The sequence below is a fragment of the Dermochelys coriacea genome, chromosome 2, assembly GCF_009764565.3.
Source record: "Dermochelys coriacea isolate rDerCor1 chromosome 2, rDerCor1.pri.v4, whole genome shotgun sequence".
Taxonomy (NCBI): Eukaryota; Metazoa; Chordata; order Testudines; family Dermochelyidae; genus Dermochelys; species Dermochelys coriacea.
In genome coordinates this window covers 175473143-175498141 of record NC_050069.1, presented here as the reverse complement: position 1 = coordinate 175498141, position 24999 = coordinate 175473143, and the positions used below count along the sequence as shown (strand labels likewise).

At 41.9% G+C, this 24999-nt stretch overlaps 1 protein-coding gene and 1 non-coding gene across 3 annotated transcripts in view; one reads left to right on the top strand and one right to left on the bottom strand.

The window, feature by feature from the left end:
- EGFR (epidermal growth factor receptor) overlaps window positions 1-24999 on the bottom strand; it is a 245109-nt gene that overhangs the window by 70941 nt on the left and 149169 nt on the right. For both annotated transcript variants that reach the window (XM_043508686.1, XM_038391933.2), the window contains exons 2-4: window positions 6314-6465; window positions 2948-3140; window positions 2092-2226 (exon numbers count right to left, since the gene is read on the bottom strand). In XM_043508686.1, the coding sequence (XP_043364621.1) occupies window positions 2092-2226; window positions 2948-3140; window positions 6314-6465 (480 nt within the window). The remainder of the gene's footprint in view (window positions 1-2091; window positions 2227-2947; window positions 3141-6313; window positions 6466-24999) is intronic.
- On the top strand, window positions 10682-10785 carry LOC119852333. Its single transcript, XR_005291603.1, has one exon. It is a non-coding gene; the product is annotated as a U6 spliceosomal RNA (small nuclear RNA).

Genomic DNA, 24999 nt, shown 5'->3' with positions numbered 1-24999 from the left:
TTTTCAGAGGCTTATAAATAACTTGGCTAAGTTTGGATGAAAGTTCAGAGGGATGGCAAAAGGCACATTCCTGACACCAGGGCAATGCCCCACCCCCTGACAAATTTCAAATGCCTGCTCCAAAGCATGGAGTTTCTCAACAAAATGGTTGAAAGAATTATTTTAATACAAGCAAAATTACTTATTTTCTCCTAATCTTATTCTCAGAAGTAGCTCAACCTTTTTATCTGAAATTTTTCAGCCACATGTATATGTTATTGGACTATTACCTCAGTTAAGAATGCTGTATATAATGCTGAATTAACAAAGCTGATTTTCTGAAGGAAAAATCAGAATTCTATAGTTTCAAAGTTTCTTATATAAAATAAATAAAACTAAGAACTTGCCAATTAGTGTTTACCTACAAATCTACAGTATCAATAGCAGTCAGTTAGCAGGTAGAATTAGAGCCCTAACTTGAAGAGCATGTGTATCTGCAATCTGCATCTAGAACTGGGTTGAATGGAATGTGAAACGAGTACATCATCTCTGGGAACTGAAAACTGAAAGACTAACTGGCCTCCTCACCTTGAAACTCTGTATGGTTAGAACTCATGGCCAGATAGTAATTTGTCATGTAAATCAATGTTTTTGAATAACACTGCTGACAACAAAACAAATATGACTGTATTTGCAAACGATTGGCGACGTTTACTCTAATCACAGGGTAATTTGTACCCTGACTTAATTACTTTTGTTTCCACAGCTCTGACAAAAGTAGTTCTCAGCACTGAACTATGCAGCACACACACCATTAATGAAAACAAGTAAGGGTAAACAAAACTAACTAATCTGTAGAGTTAGTACAGGCCTTCCAATCCTTTCCCCTCCCCCCTCATTTTTTTATTGTTGTTTTTGTTGCTTTGTTTTGCTTTTTATTTTTGTTTGTTTTCTAATGACAGGTAAAATCCCAGGGACACAATTATCTTGCATGCTCATTATTTAAAAAGAAAAATGGCTGCCTGCACAGATTATCTGAAACTTACTACTATATTTAAGGAATATTTCTTTCTAGGACAGTTTTGTCCAGCTAATAACACATGGCTCTTTCCAACGCCCTCACTGCCAAAATAGCTGAGTGCCAATATTTGTCTAATAACTGACTGATTTACTGTTGGACCAAAGGGATTCAAGTTTAAAAGTTAAAGGTTAAAATTTCCATAGTACTCGTGGCCAAACTCTGCGCCGATTTACACCTCCTTAATCCCATTGACTGCAGTGGGGTTCCAGGGTGTATGTCAACAGAGTGTGTCTGTTAGTACTTAGTCAATTTCTCAACTGAAGTAGATCAGAAAATACACATTGTGCCAATCTGTAGTGCCAAAAATGCTCAAGAATTTAAACAAACAAACAAACAAACAAAAAAAACACACTTCTTTTCTCCCCTCTTAAAATTTTCTGAGCTGAATTTAGATCTTACAAAGGATTAACAGTACTGGCTTTGGTCAGATATAAGCATGGATACATGTGATATAAACTTTCAAATCTACATGCTACCTATCTTCATGCTGATCTGAAGTATCGCTATTTATCCATTTCTGGTCTTCATTTTTGCAAAGATTTCCTAATACTGTCAAACCATGTGTAGAGTTCATGATATTCACAAATAGGAATTAGGGCCTCAACCCAGCAATGCATTTAAGCACCTTGGGAGTACCCACATGCTTAAAGTTAAGCATACGCTTAAGAGCTTTGCTGAATCAGGGTCTCACGCTGTGAATTTAAAATCATTGGAAAGAAAATCTGTATGCATTATATTGGTATGTCATTTTCACTGAAGAAGCACATATTTAAGACCCAACCCAAAGCCCACTGATATCAATGGGAGCCAATCCATTGACTTCAGTGTGCTTTGTATCAGTCTCTTAGGTCCAAATCTTGGTCCTAGTAAATTCGATAACAAAATATAATTGGTTTCTATGTGAGCAGATTTGAAGTCAATGCATTTACATAAAAGTGTTTGCAGAAATGGAGCTCTATAATGCAATAAGTAGGTTGATGGTACTGCTGTCTTTAATGGAGTGACTACTGTTTTATTAAATGTACACTTACAATAAGTCAGATTATTTTGATAATCCAACAGCACTGCAGGTTTTTTGTTCAAATCAATAATGTCGTCCCACAAAACTGTTCGCATGTTGCACAGTTGTGGATTGTTGCTGATTTTAACTCCTCCATTAAGAATTTCTGCAAAAGAAAAACAGGACAAAATTGAAGCAATTGCTTGATTGCTCTCTTCCTTCCTTCATGAAAAGGAGATAAACACAATCAGATGTCATGTTAATGGAAAAGGACAATCTACAATATATTATTACACTTGAAAGAAAGCATAACTAACTGTCGAATAAGGGTCCAGTGCTGCAGCCTTTGCATATACAACCCTCTGTCCCTTCCCTCCGCAACCCAGTGAAGCCAATAGAAATTATGGTTGTGCACAAAATGCAAAACTGGGTGTCAAAACTGAGTGGCTGAAATTTTCAAGAGTGAGTTGTGATTCTGGGTGTCTCCATTTTTGGATGCTCAGATTGAAGCACTTTGAGGTTCTCAACACTTTCTGAAAATCATGCCCCCTCTAAGGCATCTCAAATTGGCACCAATTTGGCACCATCTCAGTTTTGGGCCAACACTCATTATTCTGCAATTCTATAGCGCCTAAGTTGATTAACCCCCAGATGTCCTGGGCCAATGCATTGTAAAACAAGGAACTTTCCATTACTACCAGTAAACTGGGTAGTTATAGAGTCGGCAGGTATTTGGATAAACTACATTTAACTTCATTCAGAGTATCTCCTTTGGAACAGGACTCTACAGGTCAATGCTTCTTAAATGCAGCTTTTCATAAAGGTCTGGGAGTTTGCTTCAAATAAAGTAACAGTTCACAATCACATTGTCTGCCCCACCACTTCACCTGATAACCGTTTCATTGGCAGCTCCCTGAGTCCACTGGTTTTATTTATATTTGTCTGATAATTGGATAAAATTGCTAGTGCGTAAAAGTTGTCATAAAGCACGTTTCCTCGGATGATCTGGAGATTGTCCAGTGGAATACTATCCACATTGTTGAGTGCTATTAACACGTAGCCTGCAACTTCCTGTATGGTCTGAGGAAAATTAGAAGGAACAAAAATGTTTAGTGTCATTGTGTCAAGCTGTTTGCTGAGAGGAAAACAAGATTCATTTGAAAAAAATCACCACCTCAGAACTCAGATCAGTGACCCACCCATGAATCTCTGGTAACCCACAGCTCTATTTTTTTACACACAGGTGAGCTATATTTGATATAATTACTCCCATAATCTCTCTGTATTCAAACATATTGTAACCTGATAACCAAGACAAAATAAACTGAGTATTGAAAACACCATTTCAAAAGCACAAATCTGAGCAAGCATGATCTATTGCAGGGTTTCTCAAACTTCGTTGCACCACGACCCCCTTCTAACAACAAAAGTTACTACACGACCCCAGGAGAAGGGACTGAAGCCTTAACCCATCTGAGCCCCAATGCTCCAGGCAGAGGGGCCAAAGCCCGAGCCCCATCATCTTCGGCAGGGGGCTCCAAAGCAAAGCCCAAGGGCTTCATCCCCAGGTAGGGGGCCTGTAACCTGAGCCCTGCAGCCTAGGGCTGAAGCTGGAGCCTGAGCCCTGGGTGGTGAGGTTCAGGCTTTGGCCCTGAGCAGTGGGGCTCAGGCTTCGGCCCCAGCCAGTCTAATGCCAGCCCTGGCAACCCCATTAAAATGGGGTCCCAACCCACTTTGGGGTCCCGACCCACAGTTTGAGAACTGCTGATCTAGAGCGAAAGGTATCAAACTGGCAGTCAGGAGAGCTGAGTTCTACTCCCAGCTGTTCTACAACCTTCCTATGCTATCTAGTTGCACCATGCCAGAAAGCACTTTTTTCAATACCAGTAAAATATTTATGTCCTTTTCTTTTCAAATTCCCTCCCAACAATAGTTCATTCACTTGTGCGTGGACATGAGCATGAGACAAATGTAGAAACTGAAAGTAGTTCATGCATTACTGTTTAGGATTATCCTTGAAGTTCACTCAAAATTATTGTCTGGACAGAACACAGCTGGTTTACTTGGTGCAGGAACATATTACACAAGTAATGGTGGATGCTGATGTTACAGGTCTTGATTTCTAGTTATTAGGGAAAAAGAAAAGGAGTACTTGTGGCACCTTAGAGACTAACAAATTTATTTGAGCATAAGCTTTTGTGAGCTACAGCTTACTTCATCGGATGCATTTAGTGGAAAATACAGTGGGGAGATTTATATACACACACAGAGAACATGAAACAATGGGTTTTATCATACACACTGTAAGGAGAGTGATCACTTCAGATGAGCCATCACCAGCAGCGCGGGGGGGGGGGGGGGAGGAAAACCTTTCATGGTGACAAGCAAGGTAGGCTATTTCCAGCAGTTAACAAGAATATCTGAGGAACAGTGGGGGGTGGGGTGGGGGGGAGAAATAACATGGGGAAATAGTTTTACTTTGTGTAATGACTCATCCATTCCCAGTCTCTATTCAAGCCCAAGTTAATGGTATCCAGTTTGCAAATTAATTCCAATTCAGCAGTCTCTCGTTGGAGTCTGTTTTTGAAGTTTTTTTGTTGAAGGATAGCCACCCTCAGGTCTGTAATCGAGTGATCGGAGAGATTCAAGTGTTCTCCAACTGGTTTTTGAATGTTATAATTCTTGACGTCTGATTTGTGTCCATTTATTCTTTTACGTAGAGATTGTCCAGTTTGACCAATGTACATGGCAGAGGGGCATTGCTGGCACATGATGGCATATATCACATTGGTAGATGCGCAGGTGAACGAGCCTCTGATAGTGTGGCTGATGTGATTAGGCCCTATGATGGTGTCCCCTGAATAGATATGTGGACAGAGTTGGCAACGGGCTTTGTTGCAAGGATAGGTTCCTGAGTTAGTGGTTCTGTTGTGTGGTGTGTGGTTGCTGGTGAGTATTTGCTTCAGGTTAATTTAGGCTTGAATAGAGACTGGGAATGTATGAGTCATTACACAAAGTAAAACTATTTCCCCATGTTATTTCTCCCCCCCACCCCACCCCCCACTGTTCCTCAGATGTTCTTGTTAACTGCTGGAAATGGCCTACCTTGCTTGTCACCATGAAAGGTTTTCCTCCTTCCCCCCCCCCCCCCCCCCCCCCCGCTGCTGGTGATGGCTCATCTTAAGTGATCACTCTCCTTACAGTAAAAAGAAAAGGAGTACTTGTGGCACCTTAGAGACTAACAAATTTATTAGAGCATAAGCTTTCTAAAGCTGTAGCTCACGAAAGCTTATGCTCTCATAAATTTGTTAGTCTCTAAGGTGCCACAAGTACTCCTTTTCTTTTTGCGAATACAGACTAACACGGCTGCTACTCTGAAACCTCTCCTTACAGTGTATATGATAAACCCATTGTTTCATGTTCTCTGTGTGTGTATATAAATCTCCCCACTGTATTTTCCACCAAATGCATCCAATGAAGTGAGCTGTAGCTCATGAAAGCTTATGCTCAAATAAATTTGTTAATCTCTAAGGTGCCACAAGTACTCCTTTTCTTTTTGTGAATACAGACTAAAATAGCTGCTACTCTGAAACCAGTTATTAAGGAGATTACATCTTTTGCCAGGTATCATCAAGGCATTAGAATGATCAAGCTAATGATAGGTCATTTTCAGTGAAAAGCCATCAACACTGCAGTTTGCTTCACTGGTCTCACAACTTCTCAAATCTGGTTATCTTTAGGGCACAGTGCAGAGCTTTTCCATTTCCCCTGGGAGCATGGGGGCGGGGGAAGGGGAACAGGAGTGCAATACTTGTGAGCTGTAGCTCACGAAAGCTTATGCTCAAATAAATTTGTTAGTCTCTAAGGTGCCACAAGTACTCCTTTTCTTTTTTCATTTAAAATAATTAGTTTTGAGCAGTGGGTGATGAGCATGAGAAAAACTGCTTGTTAGGTGCTGTGAAATCATTGATACAAGTACAGCGTATACTAGGTAGACAGGTATTTTAGAATTCCATTTTGTGATGTCTCTAACTGACAATCAGCAACTATGTGTTTGAACAGGGTTTACATTTGCCACCACATTTTATATATATTTGACCCTTCACCTTCAAAAACAAACAATTCAATTCCTTAAACAGGTAACTCAGACTAGAAAAATATCTCAATTAGGAGTTAAACTCTCTTCAGGTTGTGTGGATCTCACCAATGTACATTGTGTGCTGGATGAGAGCAATGTGATTAGTTACACTAACCTTCAGGAACGAAAGATCATGATTGCGTGTCACATACGTGATCTCCAGATTGCCAAGCACCACCTCACAATTGTTATACATCCTTTGCAGGCTGGTAAAATGGTCTTCCACGTTCCCCAGTTGGGTCAGCTTGTTACTTGTTCCTTGGCAAACTGGGGGGAGAAAGAAAGCAGCATGAAACAAGGATGAACATGTACAGAATGGGCAGCTACTGTCCAGCCACCTTTACAAGCATTAAATAAATATGAATGAAGTGTAAGCACAGATTGTCATGAAAAGCGATACCACTTTTATATTGTGTTTCCCGCTATCTAATAACTGTAATTAGTTAGGAATGTACAATATTCCTCAGGATTAGAGATAGGTCAGAACGAATATCCCTCCATCATCTACTTTTTGTCATGGGGAGAGCCCAATGGGTGGCTTCTGATTTTGGGACCCAAATCTAAGCAGCCCCAGGAGTTTTGTACGTGAAACAAAATTAAAATCCATGATGAATGGCCATGGATTTAATGTCAAACTCTATTAAAATGGAGCCTTGCTCCGAAGGTGACTAAAAAGGATGGTGTGGATTTTTATGGCATATTTATAGTCTCAAAATGATGACCGTTTTGAAATTTGCTCCAATTGCCATGGGTGGGGGGTGTCTTTTCCTCTAAACCCCAGTGCTACAAACTTATCAGACTGTGTCCTTCTCACGCATCATCTTCAGAAAAAAAATACTGCAGTTCAAATTACGCCCTCTTTATACCTGTGCAACCTCACAAGGCAATCTAATAATGCTTCACAAATGTAATTAGGGGCATAATTTGGCCTAGGCAATGTATTACTGCTGATGAAGAGGCAATATACTGATGATGATGCAAGATAAAGACCCAGCATTACTTTCAGATCCCAGCTTTATGACTGGAAGTTTAAACACTACATTTTTTTTGCTCTTGTGAATTAATCACATTTGTATTAAATTTACTGAGCCACGGAACCTTAAAATGCTATGCCTATGGTCACTCTTCACATTAGAACACATGAAGTCAGGAATTTAGAGCCATCAAGCTCTTCCATTCCACTGAACAGAAGGGAGTGCTGACTATTAGCTGTTTAGGCTTACTACTGCCAGCCTCATATTCTGCTCAGCTGAGGCTGACAGAAACCCCTTAATGCCTAGTGCATTAGATTGGGAGCCCTAGGCATTTCCAAACAACTGTGCCCTGTAAGACCGTTAAAGGAAATATAGGGTTTCCTTCAGTTCCAGCTCAATATGGTGGGCATCTGTAGTAGAAGCTGCAGGCTTAGGACTCCATGCCACACCATGGGGGTCAAAGAAGATCCTGTCCCTGAGAAGAGCCTTTATGGATTGAGGAAAAGGCATATTCTGAATGGCCTGAAGCTCCTTTCTGGGCTGCTTTAGGCAGAGCAAGGACCACCTGACACACGCTCAAAAAGCCAGAGGTGAGAGACGCGAGGGTACACAGTGAGGGCAGTGGAACATACTGAGTTTATTGAACCCAATTCTCCATGCAAGCCGACAGGGGTTGTTTTGCTGCCTGCCCCTGCCAATCAAAGCTGCAGGATTCATCTTGAGAACCCAAACAAACTGAGTCCTGCAGGGTTCACACAGCTCTAACCATATAAATGTTTGGATGCCTGAGTGATGTGAGAGCTGTACTGACATACTTTTGCCTTGGAGCACAAATGTACTTAATGATGCTTAAGTCTGCATTTTCAGTGGGGAGGCAAGTGGCTCCACACAGAGCACTGCTGATGTTATGTAAGTTTAGAATGGGGCGACAAAAAAATTAGTACTTGCTTGGCATTCTATTATCCCCTCATTAGCAAACTAGCTGAACTGTCAAAAATTTGCCCCAGTGCATTTAACCATAACAAAAGAATGGCACTTCAAGTACTTTTGTGTGAAATGCTTTGTTATAACACAGCTCATCTAACTGTTCAATTCAGTATTACATAACAGAAACCTATCTGATCACCCCCTTCCTCCACCCCCCCAATCATCCCATCATTCCCCAGGTTATTTTTCTATAGCTAAAATTAACATATCTCTCTGTGTCACACCAACAAAAGTGAGAGAAGTGGAACGGTGCATGAAACAATACACATTCAAACACTGAACACTTCGGTGGCAGCCACCTTACAAATGCAGATCCAGGGCCAATTCTGAGCTCACCAATATTGGTGCAAAGCAGGAGCAACTTCATGTACTTCAACAGGAGCAGGATGGGCCCTTGTTTTGCAGCCACCATGACTGCAATCAAAAGCTGACACCAAATCTTTCAGTGCTACATTGGAAGGATGAGCTTTTTTGTGCTTAGGGAAGACACAACACAAGCTAAGGAAACAACCAGGATGTTAGAGCCAGGAATGCAGAAATTATGCCTGTACAAGATTCACTACACAATGTATGTTTTTGTAGTAGAAAGAATAGCCTAATAAAGCAGAGCTAACAATGAACATTTTTATTTCTCAGTACAGTGATCACCATTAAGGAGTTATCCTTCACCCACAGTCACCACAAAATGATATCAGATACTACACTACTTTGCCTATACTTAAAATAGATGGTTGGCTCATGTATCACAGTGATAAGTATAAGATAATATGGTGGTATGTGATATTGTTGTGTGGCAACTGTTAGCAAAGGGGATCTTTTTAATATGGTCCACTGTAATTAAATAATGTAAGCCTTGTGTCACTGAACTGCATTATATATTTACTTACTGTCTTTGAGCCACACACACAATTCTCATTGATGTCTACACAGTGTGTGAGTGGATCAAGAGTACTATCCAGCCCTTTCATATTTGCTTCAGAACCAGATTGTTTCATTGATTGAAACATCCCTTAATCAGACAAGATATTTAAACTCGGATTTCAAACTTCAGCATCCCCAACTTTTACATATTTAAGAAGTTGCCTTGAGTCCTATTGACTCAAGCCTGAGAACTGTGAATTATCACAGAAGTCATATTAGAAAGGCAGAAAGATAGAAACACTACGTAGTACTGAAATAAATTGCAGAATGTGTCATTAATACGAATTCTGCACATGTCAGAGAGAAGTACCAGAATTGTGATTTGCTATGGAGATGTACAAGCAGAATTTTGTCCTTTTGTTTTCCTCGGCCAACTGAAATGTTATCTCTTCAAACTTCATTATAAAGACCCTGATTCTCAGCTGGCATAAGTGGGTGTAGGTGGAAGATCTGACCCTAAAATGGTGTGCATTTAAAATGATCTCTTTATACCCAATCCAATACAAATGATCAGTAGCAAAAAAAACTTAAGTTAGTCTTGGAGCCAAAGTAGCCTATCAACCTACTCTGATCTTTAGAACTGGCCACACAATAAGCAGGACTCTCTCCCAGAGGAGCACTCATTCATGGCACCCTGCCTCTGTTCACTGACCAACAAAGTATTAAAGAATTTTAAATCAGCCACTGAAATCACAAGTATTACTGAATTAGTAGATCACCTTTCAGAGATTTACATTAACAATCTGTGAATAAGTAAATGTATGTCTTTTTCTAGCTTAAAGGTAGTTTGGAGCGCTATTAGAACTGAGAAAATTGGCTCCAAATCCCATGTACAATTCTACCAAGATATCTGCTGAGTGTCTGCCAACACATTATTGTCAGGGCTTGACAAATCCTGCCTGTGACAAATAAGGAGACCTAACCCATCAATTTCTGCAGAATCAATTCTTCAATTTAAAAAAGTACATTTCTAGTTCTTATGGTTGTAATGAAAGCCTTCTAAGAGGGAACCAATGAAGTGCGGTTTTCCTGAATCTGCAGCAAAACAACTCTGTGCATCTGCTGCTGCTGAGTGGGGTGCAGAATTTAACAAATACCTGGTTGGTTTCATTGGTGCTGTATAGGCCCCTATGGAGAAGAGTAATGCTGACAAGAATCTTCTGATTTCCCTCTTTTGATGCCTCTTGTGAAAGCTACAGGGAACCTCAGACGCTAGACTGGTCAATGGGAAGACCCAAAACACAGAGGCTGGAGAGTGGCAGATATCCCTCTAATAGTCTCAGGGGACGGAAAAAAGAGGGCGAGAGCGCTCCTTTTTCCCTTCCAGCAGCAGTCCTTGGGCAGTATGGACCTGTATGAGCACAGGTCTGATGCAAACGATGAAGCTTCAAAATAGGGTCCAGAGACAGCATTCTGATAGGCATCCCAGCACCCACTTCCTTTCCAGCATTTTGGAGGTAGGGAGAGGTTTTACAACTTTCAACACAAATGGTCATAAGCCATGGATCAAAACAAGAACACAGTCAGCCTCAGAGGAGCACAGAACGACACAATACTGCAATAAAGATTTTTCCCCAAGCAAGGGTATGTGACTAGTCACCTGCTGTTCGACAGCACATATACTAAAAATTGGAATGATACAGAGAAGATTAGAATGGCCCTGCGCAAGGATGACATGCAAATTTGTAAGGTAGGGAACTGTTTGACACTCTTTGGGAGGCCTCAGCCACCAGTGTTCCTAGTGATAGTAAGAAGTTTAGGACCATCTTATAGCAACTGTTCCTTGACTTCTGCTTGCACAGACAATACAGGGCAAGATCCTCAGTTGATGTAAGTAGATCTAGTTCTACTGAGTCGTTGAACCTCTTTATGCCAATTTACACCAGCTGAGGATCTGGCTCATCATTTTTGTGCTGGATAAATTAGGTAAGAATAATTAAAAACAAAACAACCCTCCCTGCCAAACCCACTAAATTACTAATTTATAAAAAAGCACTTGAAAAATTTCCCTAATACAATGCTTTGAAAGAGAAGGAAATGGCGTGGTAACTTTTTATGAATAGTGCCATTAATCTCCAATACTTTGCTTACAAAAACTATACTCTGAGAGGACAAACCCTATCATTTTCTGAATGTGATGCTGTCATTTTAACTCTGTTCTAAAACATTAGTTTTAGCCAGAGAAGGGGCGGGGGTGGTAGTTTTTATTATAATAAATTTGTGAAGACTAAATACATCTTGATACTCTACATCTGTTGGATTATAATGGAGTATAATTTTGTCTAGTCCACAAAAACCTGGATTGGCGAAGGACATATACACAGACAATGCAGGATTCATGTCTCTAAACAGAGATTTCAGCAGGATGCATGTGTGTGTGCGAGAGAGAAATATACAATGAATTAACCTCTTGAAAGCTGCATGTATTCACTCTCTCTTGCACTCAGAAGAACAAGTTTTGATCCCACATACACCCTTTTAAAGAATTAAGGGAACAACACTGATGCTAACATATTTCAAACATCAGTGACAGTACTGATCTCTCTTGGGATACCTTATGTACTGTGCTAGATACATTTCCATACACAGTCCGCACATGTAAACTTTCACTTATCCTAAATAGTTGTAGCATTCTGCATTTATAAAGGGCTGCAAAAAAAAAAAAAAAAGCCAAAACAACAACAACAACCGATATTTCCACATCAAACCCCTGAGTCAGAGTGTTCCTCCAAACATTAAGAAAGCTGAGATCTGGATCTGAACTTTGAGGCATGGGTTAATCTTTAAAAAAGAAAGAGACTTTGCTTTTTTCTGAATGTGAATACAACACAAATATGGCCAGCCTGAATATTTTAGATACACAAATGTGCAGCTGTGATCTGCTGGATTGAGAACACGGTTGCAAGTCAGGAGGTCTGGGTTCTGTTCCTAACACTGCCACAGACTAGCTGTGCGACTCTGGGCAAGTCATTTAACTTGGCTGAGCCCAGTGATCCCATCTGTAAAACAACGATGAGGCTATCAGTCTTTGTAAGGTGCCTTGAGACCTCCTCAAGGATGAACAATGCCACATAAAATTAAAGTATGATACATTTATGATTTTTTTTCTCAGAACACTCTATACTTTATAAGTGCCAAAATTTTGTGGGTATCTTATTAGGCAATTACAAAATTGCACTCTAAATAAAGTATACAAAAATATGAATTGTCAATAAAATTTAATAAGTGGAGGCCAATGTAAACACTGAACAACCCCAGCTCTCGTACACAGCAGCATAGACATGTACAGATAGGGTTGAAATGATCAGGTAAACAGCTTTTCAAAATGCCAGGTGCAGAATAATGTTTAACCCTTGTGCAGGAGACCCAAGCACAGTGACCCAAATTAGCATTGCATAGGCTGAAATTAACACTGCCCCAAGTAAGCAAAGATGAAACACTCACAAGACACCATACAAAGATGTCTATTTTCTTTAAAATATAAAGCCATTGAATTTTAGTCCTTGTGACAGGTACGGGGCTGACAGTCCTGGAGACTAAATTCCTCTGTTTATCCACAAAAATAAATGTAGGTTTCTCTTCATCTTCCCACCAAGGTGTCGCAACCATGACCTTAAGAAAAGAGCTCAGTCTCCATGGTCCTCTCAATCTTCTGTAAGGCTGTCAGCAAGGGTGCCAATTACTGACAACTACGGTGATGCACAAAGAAGTGGAGTGAGACCAAATAATTTCAAGAATACATTTTCTGACGCCTTCATATACAGAAGGCTTTAGCGATGCAGAATCCAACCACTCAATTAAGAGGTTGTCATCTGTAAATTGCTATTTGACTGAAGAGTAATATCCCCATGTGCATTAAAACTCAGAGTTAAAAACTGGTCCGTAGTCCTAATACAAATGGAAACATTTTTTAAAATTTTTCAGAAAGCCTCCAATTACCGCAGTACAAATCCTGTTGTGCATGCTTTCCTAAGACCTCAAATGACCCTTAGGAATGCTGTGAAACCAAATTACCGTCATTCTCCATCGTCTGTTTCAGTCTATATTTTGCAGCTCATGCTTCCCCTCCCCCCCCAGCTTTGACACATGCCAAAATAAATAATCTAACAAGATGATTTCAGAAACGCTAGGGTCAATTTCCTCACTTCATGTGTTACTTATAATACTACTTTACTAGTCTTTTTAAATTCATTTATTTTCTCTACAGCGTTTTTGGCCTTTATTGAAAGTAACTCAAAACTTGGGAAGACAACAGAAGCACATTTCTGTATTCTGCCATCTATACCTGCCAATCTATTTACACATTTTCCTCTCTCTACCCCACTTTGCAGAATTTTGCTTCTCACAGATTTTAGGATTCTATGGAAGAATAGTATCTTCCAAGGCTTACTGTTCCAGACATAGCTGCCTGTGAAGGACAGTAGAGATAAAAGTACTTTATGTCTTAATATCTGTTATTTGCAACTGATTCTATTTCTTTAAGAGGGGCGTGGGGGAAAAAATTCAATGAAAATAAATAGTTTTTCATTAAATGCTGCTCAATGTGTGTGCACACTCTCAGACATGTATATAATAATACTGTGACTGTATTTATGTGCTTATGTGTCTGTATCTCCATATGATCACACACAAGTACAAAAACACACTTTCTGCTTTCTCAACTCCTCACTTGGGTTGCCAACTTTCTAATCGCACAAACCTGAACACCCTAGCCCCACCCCTTCTCCGAGGCCCTGCCCCTTCCCTGAAGCCCCTCCCCCTGCTCACTATACTCCCTTTCTCTCGGTGGCTCGCTCTCCCCCAACCTCACTCACTTTCACTGAGCTGAGGCAGAGGTGCAGGAAGGGGTGAAGGCTCTAACTGAGGGTGCGATCACTGGGGTGAGCCCAGAAATGAGGGGTTCAGGGTGCATGAGGGGGCTCCGGGCTGGGGCAGGGAGATAGGGTGCAGGAGGGGGTACGGACTCTGGGGTGGGGCTGGGGATGAGGGTTTTGGGATGAAGGATGGGGCTCCAGGCTGGGGGCCAAGGGATTCGGAGTGCAGGAGAGGGCTGCAATTCAGGAGGGGGTAGGGGCTTTGGTCTGGGGGTGTGGGCTCGGGGTGGGGCTGGGGATGAGGGGTTCAGGGTTTGGGAGGGGGCTCTGGGCTGGGGGTTGGGTTGCAGGGGGTAAGGGCTCTGGCTGGAGGTGCAGGCTCTGGGGTGGGGCTGTGGATGAGGGGCTTGGGGTGCAGGAGGCGGCTCAGGTCTGGGGTAGGGGTTGGGGCATGGGTTTACTTTGGGTGGCTCCCAGTCAGTGGCGCAGTGGAGTTAAGGCAGGCTCCCTGCCTGTCCTGGCTCTGTACTGCACCCCGGAAGTGGCCATCAGGTCTGGCTCCTAGGCGGGGGCAGAAGGCTCTGTGCACTGCTCTCTCCTGCAGGCACCCCCCCCCAAGCTCCCATTGGCCGCAGTTCCTAGCCAATGGGAGTGCAGAGCCGGTGCTCCGGGCAGGGGCAGCTGCGGAGCCCTATGGCCTCCCTGCCTAGGAGCCAGATCTGCTGGCTGCTTCCATAGCACAACATGGTGCCAGGACAGGTAGGGACTAGTGTGCCTTAGCTCCGCAGCACTGCTGACTGGACTTTTAACAGCTCGCTAGGCAGTGCTGACCAGAGCTGCCAGCCAGGGTCCCCTTTCCACCAGGCGTTCCAGTCGAAAACTGGATACCTGGTAACCCTACTCCTCAAAAAGGCACAAGAGTAAAGGTGAGTCCAGAAATGGCTAGAAAAACATTTTTTCAAGGATCTGTTAGTATACAACTTGTAAATATTGAATGTAGGGCCCACAACACATGTAGCTAGCCATGCAAATCACAAAATTTGTGGTCACAAATATCTGTGCCTCCAAAACTGTGAGTGTTAAATGGGAAGCCAAACTGAGAGACCCCTTTCAAAATCAGGCCCATAATTAAAAAAATATATATACTGGATGTGTTCTTTTGTTTAAGTCTGTACACATATTGGTCCAAAGCCTGGTTCCTATTGGGAATTAAATATTTTGCATATTTTAAATACCATGTGTGTAAAACTCCAAACTGAATGTAAGAACCTGACCCCATTAAAAACAATAACAAAATTCCCACTGGTTTCCCTGGGACTACAATTTTACCCCAAGGACCTGACCCAAAGCCCACTGGGTCAATGGCATAACTTCAATAAGCTTTTGATCAGGCCCATAAATCAAGTTACAGCAGTATCTTTAAAATTGTATGGAAAGAATAGTCTTTACCCTTGTATAACTCAAACAGCTGAACAGATTAAATTATAACTGCAAAAAATATCTTTAGTCTAAGACCAAACCTGGATAATCTCAATAGCAAAAGAGAATTTCTTAAAGTTATGAGCAACTGAAAACAGGGAGTCAAATGGAAACATACTCTCTTGCTTCATCTGAGCAAGTGGACAAAACAAAAATATTTTTGAAGTTCTGTTTCTGATTAGAGCTATACAAGGCCACACAGATGCTCTCAGCCTGCAACGTGACCTCTGTGCACAGTGCTTTACTTTTATGATGTAGAAGTTCCCGTAACAGAAATGAGTGCTTTCATTGTTTGCTATTGGCTGTAAAGAAGTTATGTGAAAGCAGCCACTTCAGCGGGCATTGTGAGGCCTGAGGAGGTTCCCAAGGAAGTAGCCCAGTTGGAGACAGGTATATGTGACAGCTTTCCATGTTGTTGTTTTTTTTTAAAAGGCGCTGTACTGAAGCTAGGATACAAGCTGTTTATTTTAACAGATCAATGGAGATGTAGTAAAGCAAGATATCCAGGGAGGAGGATACATCCCCAAAAGCAGTAAATGGGTTTAAAAGGAGGGTCCCTAAATTGTTATTTTACCTTCATGGCAAAGGCCCTCAACTGTTGTTTAGGAGTTTGTAAGAGAAGGGTATATATCACATTACCTGGACAAAGAATAGCAAAGGTCAATGAATAGTCATGCTGTTTATCTGGTTAGTAAGCTATAATGTCACAATGTATTTCCATATACTGCATGCTTGTGAAATGCCATTTCAGACAGATGGTCCACAAGACCATCCCTTCACCCTGTTCATCACATGGACAGGACAGAAGCATTGAAATTTGAGACGAAAAAGATCTTAGGTGATTTGATCTATTTACTGTTATTTGATCAAGCCTCAATTTAAAAATGTCCCACATAATGGAGACTTCATCCATTTTCCATTTAACAAAAAATCATAGTCTAAAAGCAACAGCAACAACAAAAACCCTCCTTTAATATCTGTGGGTATGTTTTTTCTTATGTAAAAAAAAGGACTGTTTTCACTGAAACATATGTCATTCATGCAGTCGGATAAAGGGAAGGCACGTGCTTTCTGGAGCCTTTTAAAAAAGCAAAACTTCAGTTTTTGTAAATGTTGGATCCATTGTTTGGGTTACCTAGGGAGGTGGTAGAATCTCCTTCCTTAGGAGTTTTTAAGGTCAGGCTTGACAAAGCCCTGGCTAAGATGATTTAGTTGGGGATGGTCCTGCTTTGACAGACAGATGATCTCCTGAGGTCCCTTCCAACCTTGATATTCTATGATTCTATGTCACAGTGTTTACTTGTGCTGTAGTAACATTTGCATTGCTACACTGCTTGGACAGGCCAGTTCATTGATCAATTCCAAGGTCTGGGCTGGGTTATTTAGGCATGTACTAAGTAGGGCAGGAGTCTGAAACCACACTGCCTCAGGAAGAGTTTGGAGAGGAAATCTGGGATCGCTGGTGTGCACGCATGAAAAGCCAGCTCACATTAGTGTGTACCCTCCTGGACTGCCCTGTGTGCACCAGTGCAGAAGGAAGGAGGGAGTCCAGGCCATGCCTCTGCTCCATACCTTGCAGCCCCACTCACCCCAGCCACCTTGATGACATGTGTGCCCCACACTAGTGCTTGGATGTAGCTATTCCGGAGCTCCTGCAAAAACAAGGACTGCAACTGACTACAGCCCACCTGGCACTCAACGGCTGAGTGAAAATTCCTTGCATCCTCATGTCCCAGCCCTGTGCACTTGCATGTGAGCCATGGACAATAAGGCTCTAATATGGGCTTGTAAAGATTCGGACTCACCCAGCGGCACCTCCTGCTGGTAGTCATCAGGAATTAGCTCATCCAGCCACTGGAGCGCCCGCTGCAGGCCGGTGATCTGCCTTACTGCCAGCCCCCATGTCCCTCCCAGGACCCGGTGCCCCTTTCTCTGGCAATATCCCCACACTCTCAGGTTCTGGGTCTCCCCACCCAGGGGAACCCCCACCCTCTAACCCCACCTTGCCTTAGTCTGGGATACTGCCAGGCCCCACTTAGCTCCTTGTATTGGGGGCAGACTGCAGTGTATACGCCACTCATCACCGGCAAGGGGGTTTTGGACCTGCTGCTTCCACCTACCTTTGGGCTGCCCCTCTGCAACCCTGCACCTATTCGGCCTGCAGCCTGAGGCTTTCAAGGCCGGAGCTCCCAGCTCCTCTGGCCCTTCCTCAGCCCTGCTCCAATCTAGATGTCCTGCTTGGCCCCATTTCAGCCAGGTCCTTCTTCCTCTGTAGGCAGAGAGAGACTGACTAGGCTCCTAGCTCACAGCCTCTTTTAGGGGCCAGCTGGGCCTGACTGAGCTGGCCACAGTTTTGGCTGCTCCCTTAATCCGGCTGGGCTTTTCCCCACAGCCCCAGTCCTCTCCCTGGGCTGGCCATAGCCCTGTGAGGGCCGGAGCGGGTAACCACCCTGCTACAGGGCTATTTTTAAAACATCCTGAAAGCTGGTCTTAGGTAATATGGGACAGATCCATGTAAAATACAATCCCTCCAGGATTGGCAGTACTTTCTTGTGGATACCAGGAAAGCACAATTTCAAGCTCTTTTCAGTACACTGATCAAAGTAATAGTGTTAATGTTACAAAGAAAGACCCACGGCAGATATGTGGTTTGTCAACATGAATAACATTCTGCCTGACCAGAAAAAGAGCAACCCATGATGCTACAAAGAAGATGGGCATAGAATTTTAGAAGCTTGCAGTAAAAGAAAACTGGAAACACTGAAGTTTTGTTATATATAATTAACCATGTAAGTAAACCTTTGTTAAGTATCTCGCTTTATTTGTACACTGGAGGGAAGGGGGGATGTTGTTTCTGTTTTTTCTGACTTAAATTACATACTGTATCTCAGTGTAAGATTTCCAAGGAAAAAATAAATAAAAGGCCACACAACATCAAAAAACAAAAGAAAAAACACACGCAAACACTAAACCAACAAATCTGCTATAATTTGTTCTCGAAAGTTTCAGAAAGGAAAAAAGAAGTAGGAAAAAGCCCCCAAAATACATATAATGATCAGAGAATGGGGGTTGTTCTCCTTTGAAAAAAAGTGGTTGCAGATACAAACTCCACCTAAAAAACAGCAGTTTTCATTTAATAGAACTATAAAGACAATAGCATTTTGGCACTGAAAACACAGCCAGAGCAGCACTTCTAACAATTATCTTTGCATGTATTCAATTCCTATAATTTAGAACATCACTGTAAACACACACACACACACGCAAACAAAAACAAAGCAAAAAAAAATACCACATCAAAGCCAAAAAAACCCCTCTAAACATCCTAATATGATTTTTGTGTCTGTATCCCAGGGGTGTGGTTTGGAACACTAAAACTACACACATTGATTCAGACTCCCAGACACACTAGTAAAAACAATGGGTTTCAGAGTAGCAGCCGTGTTAGTCTGTATTCGCAAAAAGAAAAGGAGTACTTGTGGCACCTTAGAGACTAACAAATTTATTAGAGCATAAGCTTTCATGAGCTACAGCTCCGATGAAGTGAGCTGTAGCTCACGAAAGCTTATGCTCTAATAAATTTGTTAGTCTCTAAGGTGCCACAAGTACTCCTTTTCTTTTTTAGTAAAAACAACGACATAGCTCTTAATATCTATCTAGAATGAATTATGTTGCAAAAGAAACCAGCCCCAAAACCAAATGCACCATGTTGGAGACAAAGAACATGACTTGGGGAAAACCCTCCCAGCTGCTTTTTTATTTATATTTGTTTTGATGGAAGTATTTTTTTCTCCAGATATAGCTAATTTTGTTTCCCTTTGTGGTTTCAAACAAAATCTCTGGGATACAGTTGTGTAGAACCAGGAGGGAGTTAATAGGATTTATTTTATTTAAAAAAATTTCTCTCTCCTAAATTAAGGACTTGCCAAAGCAAGAAAGAACAATTCTTGTAGTAATGAAGTAAGCCTTACTCTTCTTGTAGTACTGAAGTCAGCCTCTGCTTCAGTGATTCCCCATTTCTTTTCAAATACCGTCTAATAAGATTTTTTCTCATGCTTATACCTCATGTTTTATGTAGCGCTGCTATTGCTTAACTCTGTGGACTAACAGCTGGATCTAAAGTTCACTGAAGTCAGTGGCAGCCTGTTCATTGACTTCAGTGCAAATTTGATCAGGGCTTGAATTCTGCTCTTTTACATTTGGGTAAATTTGGAGTAATTTCACTGAAGTCCATAAATTTGGAATTTGGTCATGTAAATGTTGTGGGATATCATTTTATGAACTATACAAATTAGAGTTGTGCTGTTATTTTTAAATACAAGCAGAGTTTCAATAGAATGATAATAATCCACACTCAAGAGTTTTCTGCAGTTAACAGATCCCCATAAGCAATCATATATGGGGAATCCTGATCCTTTGGGTGGGGTTTCTAGTGGGGTCTCACAGGGATCTGCTCTTGACCCAGTGATATTCAATATCTCTATCAGTGATCTGGAAGAAAACAATCACTGGTAAAATATGAAGATGACACAAAAATTGATCGAGTGGTAAGTAATGATGGGGACAGGTCATTATACAGACCAATCACTTGGTGAGGTGCGTTCATTTGTTTAAAAATAGCCAAATGCAAGGTAATACCTCTAGGAACATGGAACAGAAGTCACACTTAGAAGATCCTGGAATGATACAGGGGATACTGTAAAGGACTTAGATAGATCATAGTAGATAACCAACTATTGTGTATATTGAAGAGATAAGTTGACTAAATATGAGCTCCCAGTGAAATCCTATAGCCAAGAGGATGAATAAGATGCTTGGATGTATAAGCAGAGGGCTATCAAGTAGGAGTTAGGGAGGTAGTATTACCTCTGTATACAGCATTAGTGAGATCATTATGGAAGTACTGTATCCAGTTCTTGTGTCCATACTTTTAAAAGGATGTTGAACAATTGGAAAGGCTTCAGAAAAGTTCTAAAAGAATGATTGAAAGTTTTGAAAACATGCCTTATGGTGAGAAAGTAAAGAAACACAGTCTATTTCGTTTATCCAAGAGACGCTTAGGATGTAACTTGATCATTGACAAAAATACCTATATGGGGAATTTCTGATAGTAGACAGCTCTTTAATCTAGCACCAAAAGTTATATTGAAATCCAATGGTTGGAAGCTGAAAATAGACCAATACGGACTAGAAATAAGGTGCATATTTGTAACAATTAAGATAGCGAACCATTGGAACAACTTACCTAGGGATGTGGCAGATTCTTAATCAAAACTGGATGTCTTTCTAAAAGATATACCAAAGTTCAAACAGAAGTTATGGGCTTGATGCAGAAATTACTGGGTGAGTTTATATGGACTATGCTATGCAGAAGCGCAGACCAGATGATTATAATAGTCCATTTTGGCCCTGAAAACCCATGAATTTTTGCAATTTTGAAAATCTGTTGCATTTGAGTTTGTGCTCTTGTAACATAAAGGAGAATTTTCATATTTTTAAAATGAATTTTCCAGGCTATTTATCTGTAATATTAACTAGAATATTGACCTTCTCTGAGTGATTATAATCAACACCATGAATTAGGCTCAAGCCCAATGTCAACAATAAAGGGAGCAGCTTTCAGAACTGCCATATCCCCATGGCTGTGTTTAATCTGTTGCTATAAATTTAATGGCAATGCTATTTGAATAATCCAGGCTGCCCAAAATGCAGTCTGAGAGTCAAATGTAACCAACTGGGCTTACCAACCAACTCTACAGCCCACAATTTCCTTTTCTGTGTAACTGTAGGGAGGAGACAACCCTAATCTACTGCAAATTTTATTGTCAGTGAATTCAAACAAGCCATTTCCATTATGGATTCATAGATTTAGATGGGACCATCATGATCATGTCACCTGACCTCCTGCACATTGCAGGCCACAGTACCTCATCCACCCACTCCTGTAATAAACCCCTTACCTCACATCAGGATTTAGAGACATTACTTATTAGTGAAGATACATATAACCATAATATTTACCTATGCCTCTATTTGTTTTTAATTTGAAGCATTTATATACACACTAAGACCCCTTGCAGGACAGCACTCTACAAATTTAATGTCCACTGAAGTCCATTGAATGAAGTCACATTAGTGTAAATCTGGTGCAACAATGCAGAGTGTGGCTTTATGAGTGTATTGGGACCCTGATGTGCAAATGATGAGTCAGTAAAAAATTTTAGGTCAGGTGTCCAGTATGCACAGAAGAGCAACAACAGGTGCATGCGCTAAGGCTCAGCCAGGGGCAGCTCATCTACCCAGGCAAGTGAGAATTCCCTAAAGCTACCCAAGAAGTCCCAAAAGCTACAAAATACATTATGCAAATTCCTTTTTTACTGAATTGATGAATACATGCGGGTTTATGGACAAATTGTGACTTTATTTAAAATGAAGGATGGCCACTCATGCATTCTCAGAATACTGGACATTCCAGTACTTCCAGGAATGGCGTGGCCCTTCCCCACCTGCATGACTTTGCCACAGTGTTGCATGTAAGTTCATGCTGGCTGGGGTGGAGAAGTACATTCTTTCAAATGGCGTCTCCTGTCCAATACCGGACAAAACAATATCAAGTTTTATCTATGTTAGAAAAGTAGATCCGTCTGGTTTAAAACCAAATGAATGACCTGCCTATTGAAATGTCACAACTCACTCTCCCCAGGAGTGAAACGTAATACCAGGAAGTTCAAAGAACATAGTACTGTGCGAGGCCCAAATTCTGATATAGCTCATAGAGCCTCAAGAAGCTGCCTTGTGATACCGGCAATTTACCATGATACCGGCAATTTACCATGTCCTGGAGAAGCCATGTTGCTGTGGTAACCACAGCTTGATAAGGCCATGGCAGGATTGTATCTGTTAAGCCAGGACTGCTGGGAGCTTGCAGGGGGCGGGACCTGCACCTCCCCAGCCTTCTCCCACATGGGGCAGATCCCATGTGTGTGTGTGCAAGGTGCCACCACTGATCTCCTGGCCCATCTCATGCTCCACGCCCCCACCCAATCGCCTGCACCAGCAGCAGTGGTGGCTCTAGGTCTGCCTGCTGCTGCTTCACTCTGAACAAGGTGAGCTTTTAATAACTATTAAATTATATATATTAATTGTATGCTTTGAATGTTGTTTGATTTTAACCAAACTGTTTTACTTAAATTGTCTCAACTAGTATGATTCACCAACTTTTCTTTTATTTAAATGTGAGAATGGGGAGTTATTTATTTTGCTGTTGTCAGTTTTGTATTTTTCTTGTAATTTTTTTTAATTAAATTATATATTGGGTGGGAATGGATATAACTATTTTGTGATTTGTGCCTCACCTGTCGAAAGAGTCACAAGCTACCACTGCGCTCAGTGCACACTTACTTAAATTAAAAAACTTTGAGGCAGTACTTTATGCACCTATCAGCATGCTGTTCTAATAAATAATAGAGGTGGAAATTATGGTGGAAGGGAGACATAAAAAACCTGCCGTACAGAAAATCAGGTAAGCACTGTAGTGTCAGGGGTACCCGGTACTAATGCACCTAGAGAGACAGCTCCCTCACCCCTCCCTTCTTATTTAACTGGCACCTCAGAGGAAACTGTACAGTTAGTCTCTGCTACGATCCTGGTCCAACCTTGTCTGTCTATGTGCCCCACTCACCCTTGCAACACTTACAGAGATAGAGCTGTTATTGGCAACAAGCATTTTGTGCACTCCTGCAAGGCCTATGTTGTGTAAAATCTTCTCTAATAGACTTTCAAGTGATTGAGAGGTCAAGTACAACTGTCATATGTCAACAAATCTGTAATTATGGGAGAGATGTATGACTGGGGTTTGATGTTTTAAGATCACCACCTTGTTATTTGGGAAAAACACTGGATAGTAACAGATGCAAGCTTATGCCCTGTGAGCTAAGAAAGTTCAACCTTTATACTGTTTGTTCTGGCACCCAGTCAGCATCAGTAAGATATTACAGCTTAATATAGGGGGTGGGCAAACTTTTTTGGCCCGAGGGCCACATTGGGGTTGCAAAATTATATGGAGGACTGGGTAGGGAAAGCTGTGCCTCCCCAAACAGCCTGGTCCCCACCCTCCATCTGCCCTCTCCCACTTCCCACCCCCTGACTGCCCCCCTCCGAATCCCCGACCCATCTAACTCCCTCTGCTCCTTGTCCCCTGACCGGCCCTAACCACCCCCCATCCAACTGCCCCTTCTCCCTGTCCCCTGACTGCCCTGACTCCTATCCACACCCCCGCCCCCTGACAGGCCCCCTGGGAATCCCACACCTATCCAACCCCCCCCCCCAATTCCCTGTCCCCTGACTGTCCCGCCCCCTGTCCACACCCCCACCCCCTAAGAGGCTCCCCAGGACTCCCACACCTATCCAGCCCCCCCATTCCCTGTTCCCTGACCACCACCAGCCCCCCCTAGAACCTCTGCCCCACCCAACTGCCCCCTGACTGCCCCCCCGGGACTCCCACTCCCTGCCCCCTTACCATGCTGCGCTGGCCAGCAGGAGCACCGGGCTAGAGTGCTGGCAGCACAGCACGCTGAGGCTGCGGGGGAGGGGGGACAGCATGGGAGGGGCTGGGGACTAGCCTCCCCAGCCGGGAGCTCAAGGGCCAGGCAAGATGGTCCCATGGGCCGGATGTGGCCCATGGGTCATAGTTTGCCCACCTCTGGCTTAAAAGAAAGAAACTAAAGACATGTACCTAGGAATATATGGGATTATGTTCCAGTAACATCAGCTATGGATTGCTTAGGACAGATTCATAATAGTTTAAAATTTGCTAAATAAAATTTTGAAACATGAGATTGTACCACACATATATTGTAATCTATGGAATTTTATTAATACACTGCAGCTATATATTTCTGTTTGCTCTTTGCAGACTGCATGTTTTTTTCTCCTACACTGATTTCTATTATCCAGCACCTATCACTGAACAAATCATTTACATCTGTGAAATTAAAATTGAAAACAGTGAGCTATTGTGATCTCACATGCTTTTCTAAAAGTTTCGCAAATCCCTGAAAGTGTAAATGCAACTTAAACCCTCACATGCAGACCCAGGAAGGGTGAAAGATAGTCTGTAATTGATTCTGAGTACCAGTCTATATTAGCACACTCTTACAAATACAATACTTTCTCCTTTTTAATTAAAAAAGAGTTAATTTTTCGTGATCAAAGCTACCAGACGGACAACACTGAAGACTGAAATTTGCCATATATTTGGAAAACACTGTAACAGTACAAGCTCTGAAAGTGTCTTGGAATTAGACAGACCACCTCCAGGATTGTTCATCTCTATGCCTAATCTACTGTTCACGGAAGACAATGTAAATACTCCCACTGATTTCACCTGAGTCCTTCACCTCTCTGCAGACACCGCCAGCAATGGCAAGAATACAATTAGCTCATTTCATGAAGATCACCAAACAGCCATTTTATAGTTACTAATGTTATTAATTTAAACAGCATATGGATTCAAACCAGAGATCTGGAGATGAAAGGATCCATTTCACTTTGGAGTCCCTGGAGCCATATTGTCTCTCAGGAATGGATTAGGACTTTCTGAACTAGGCTGGGCTCAAATGAGCCCT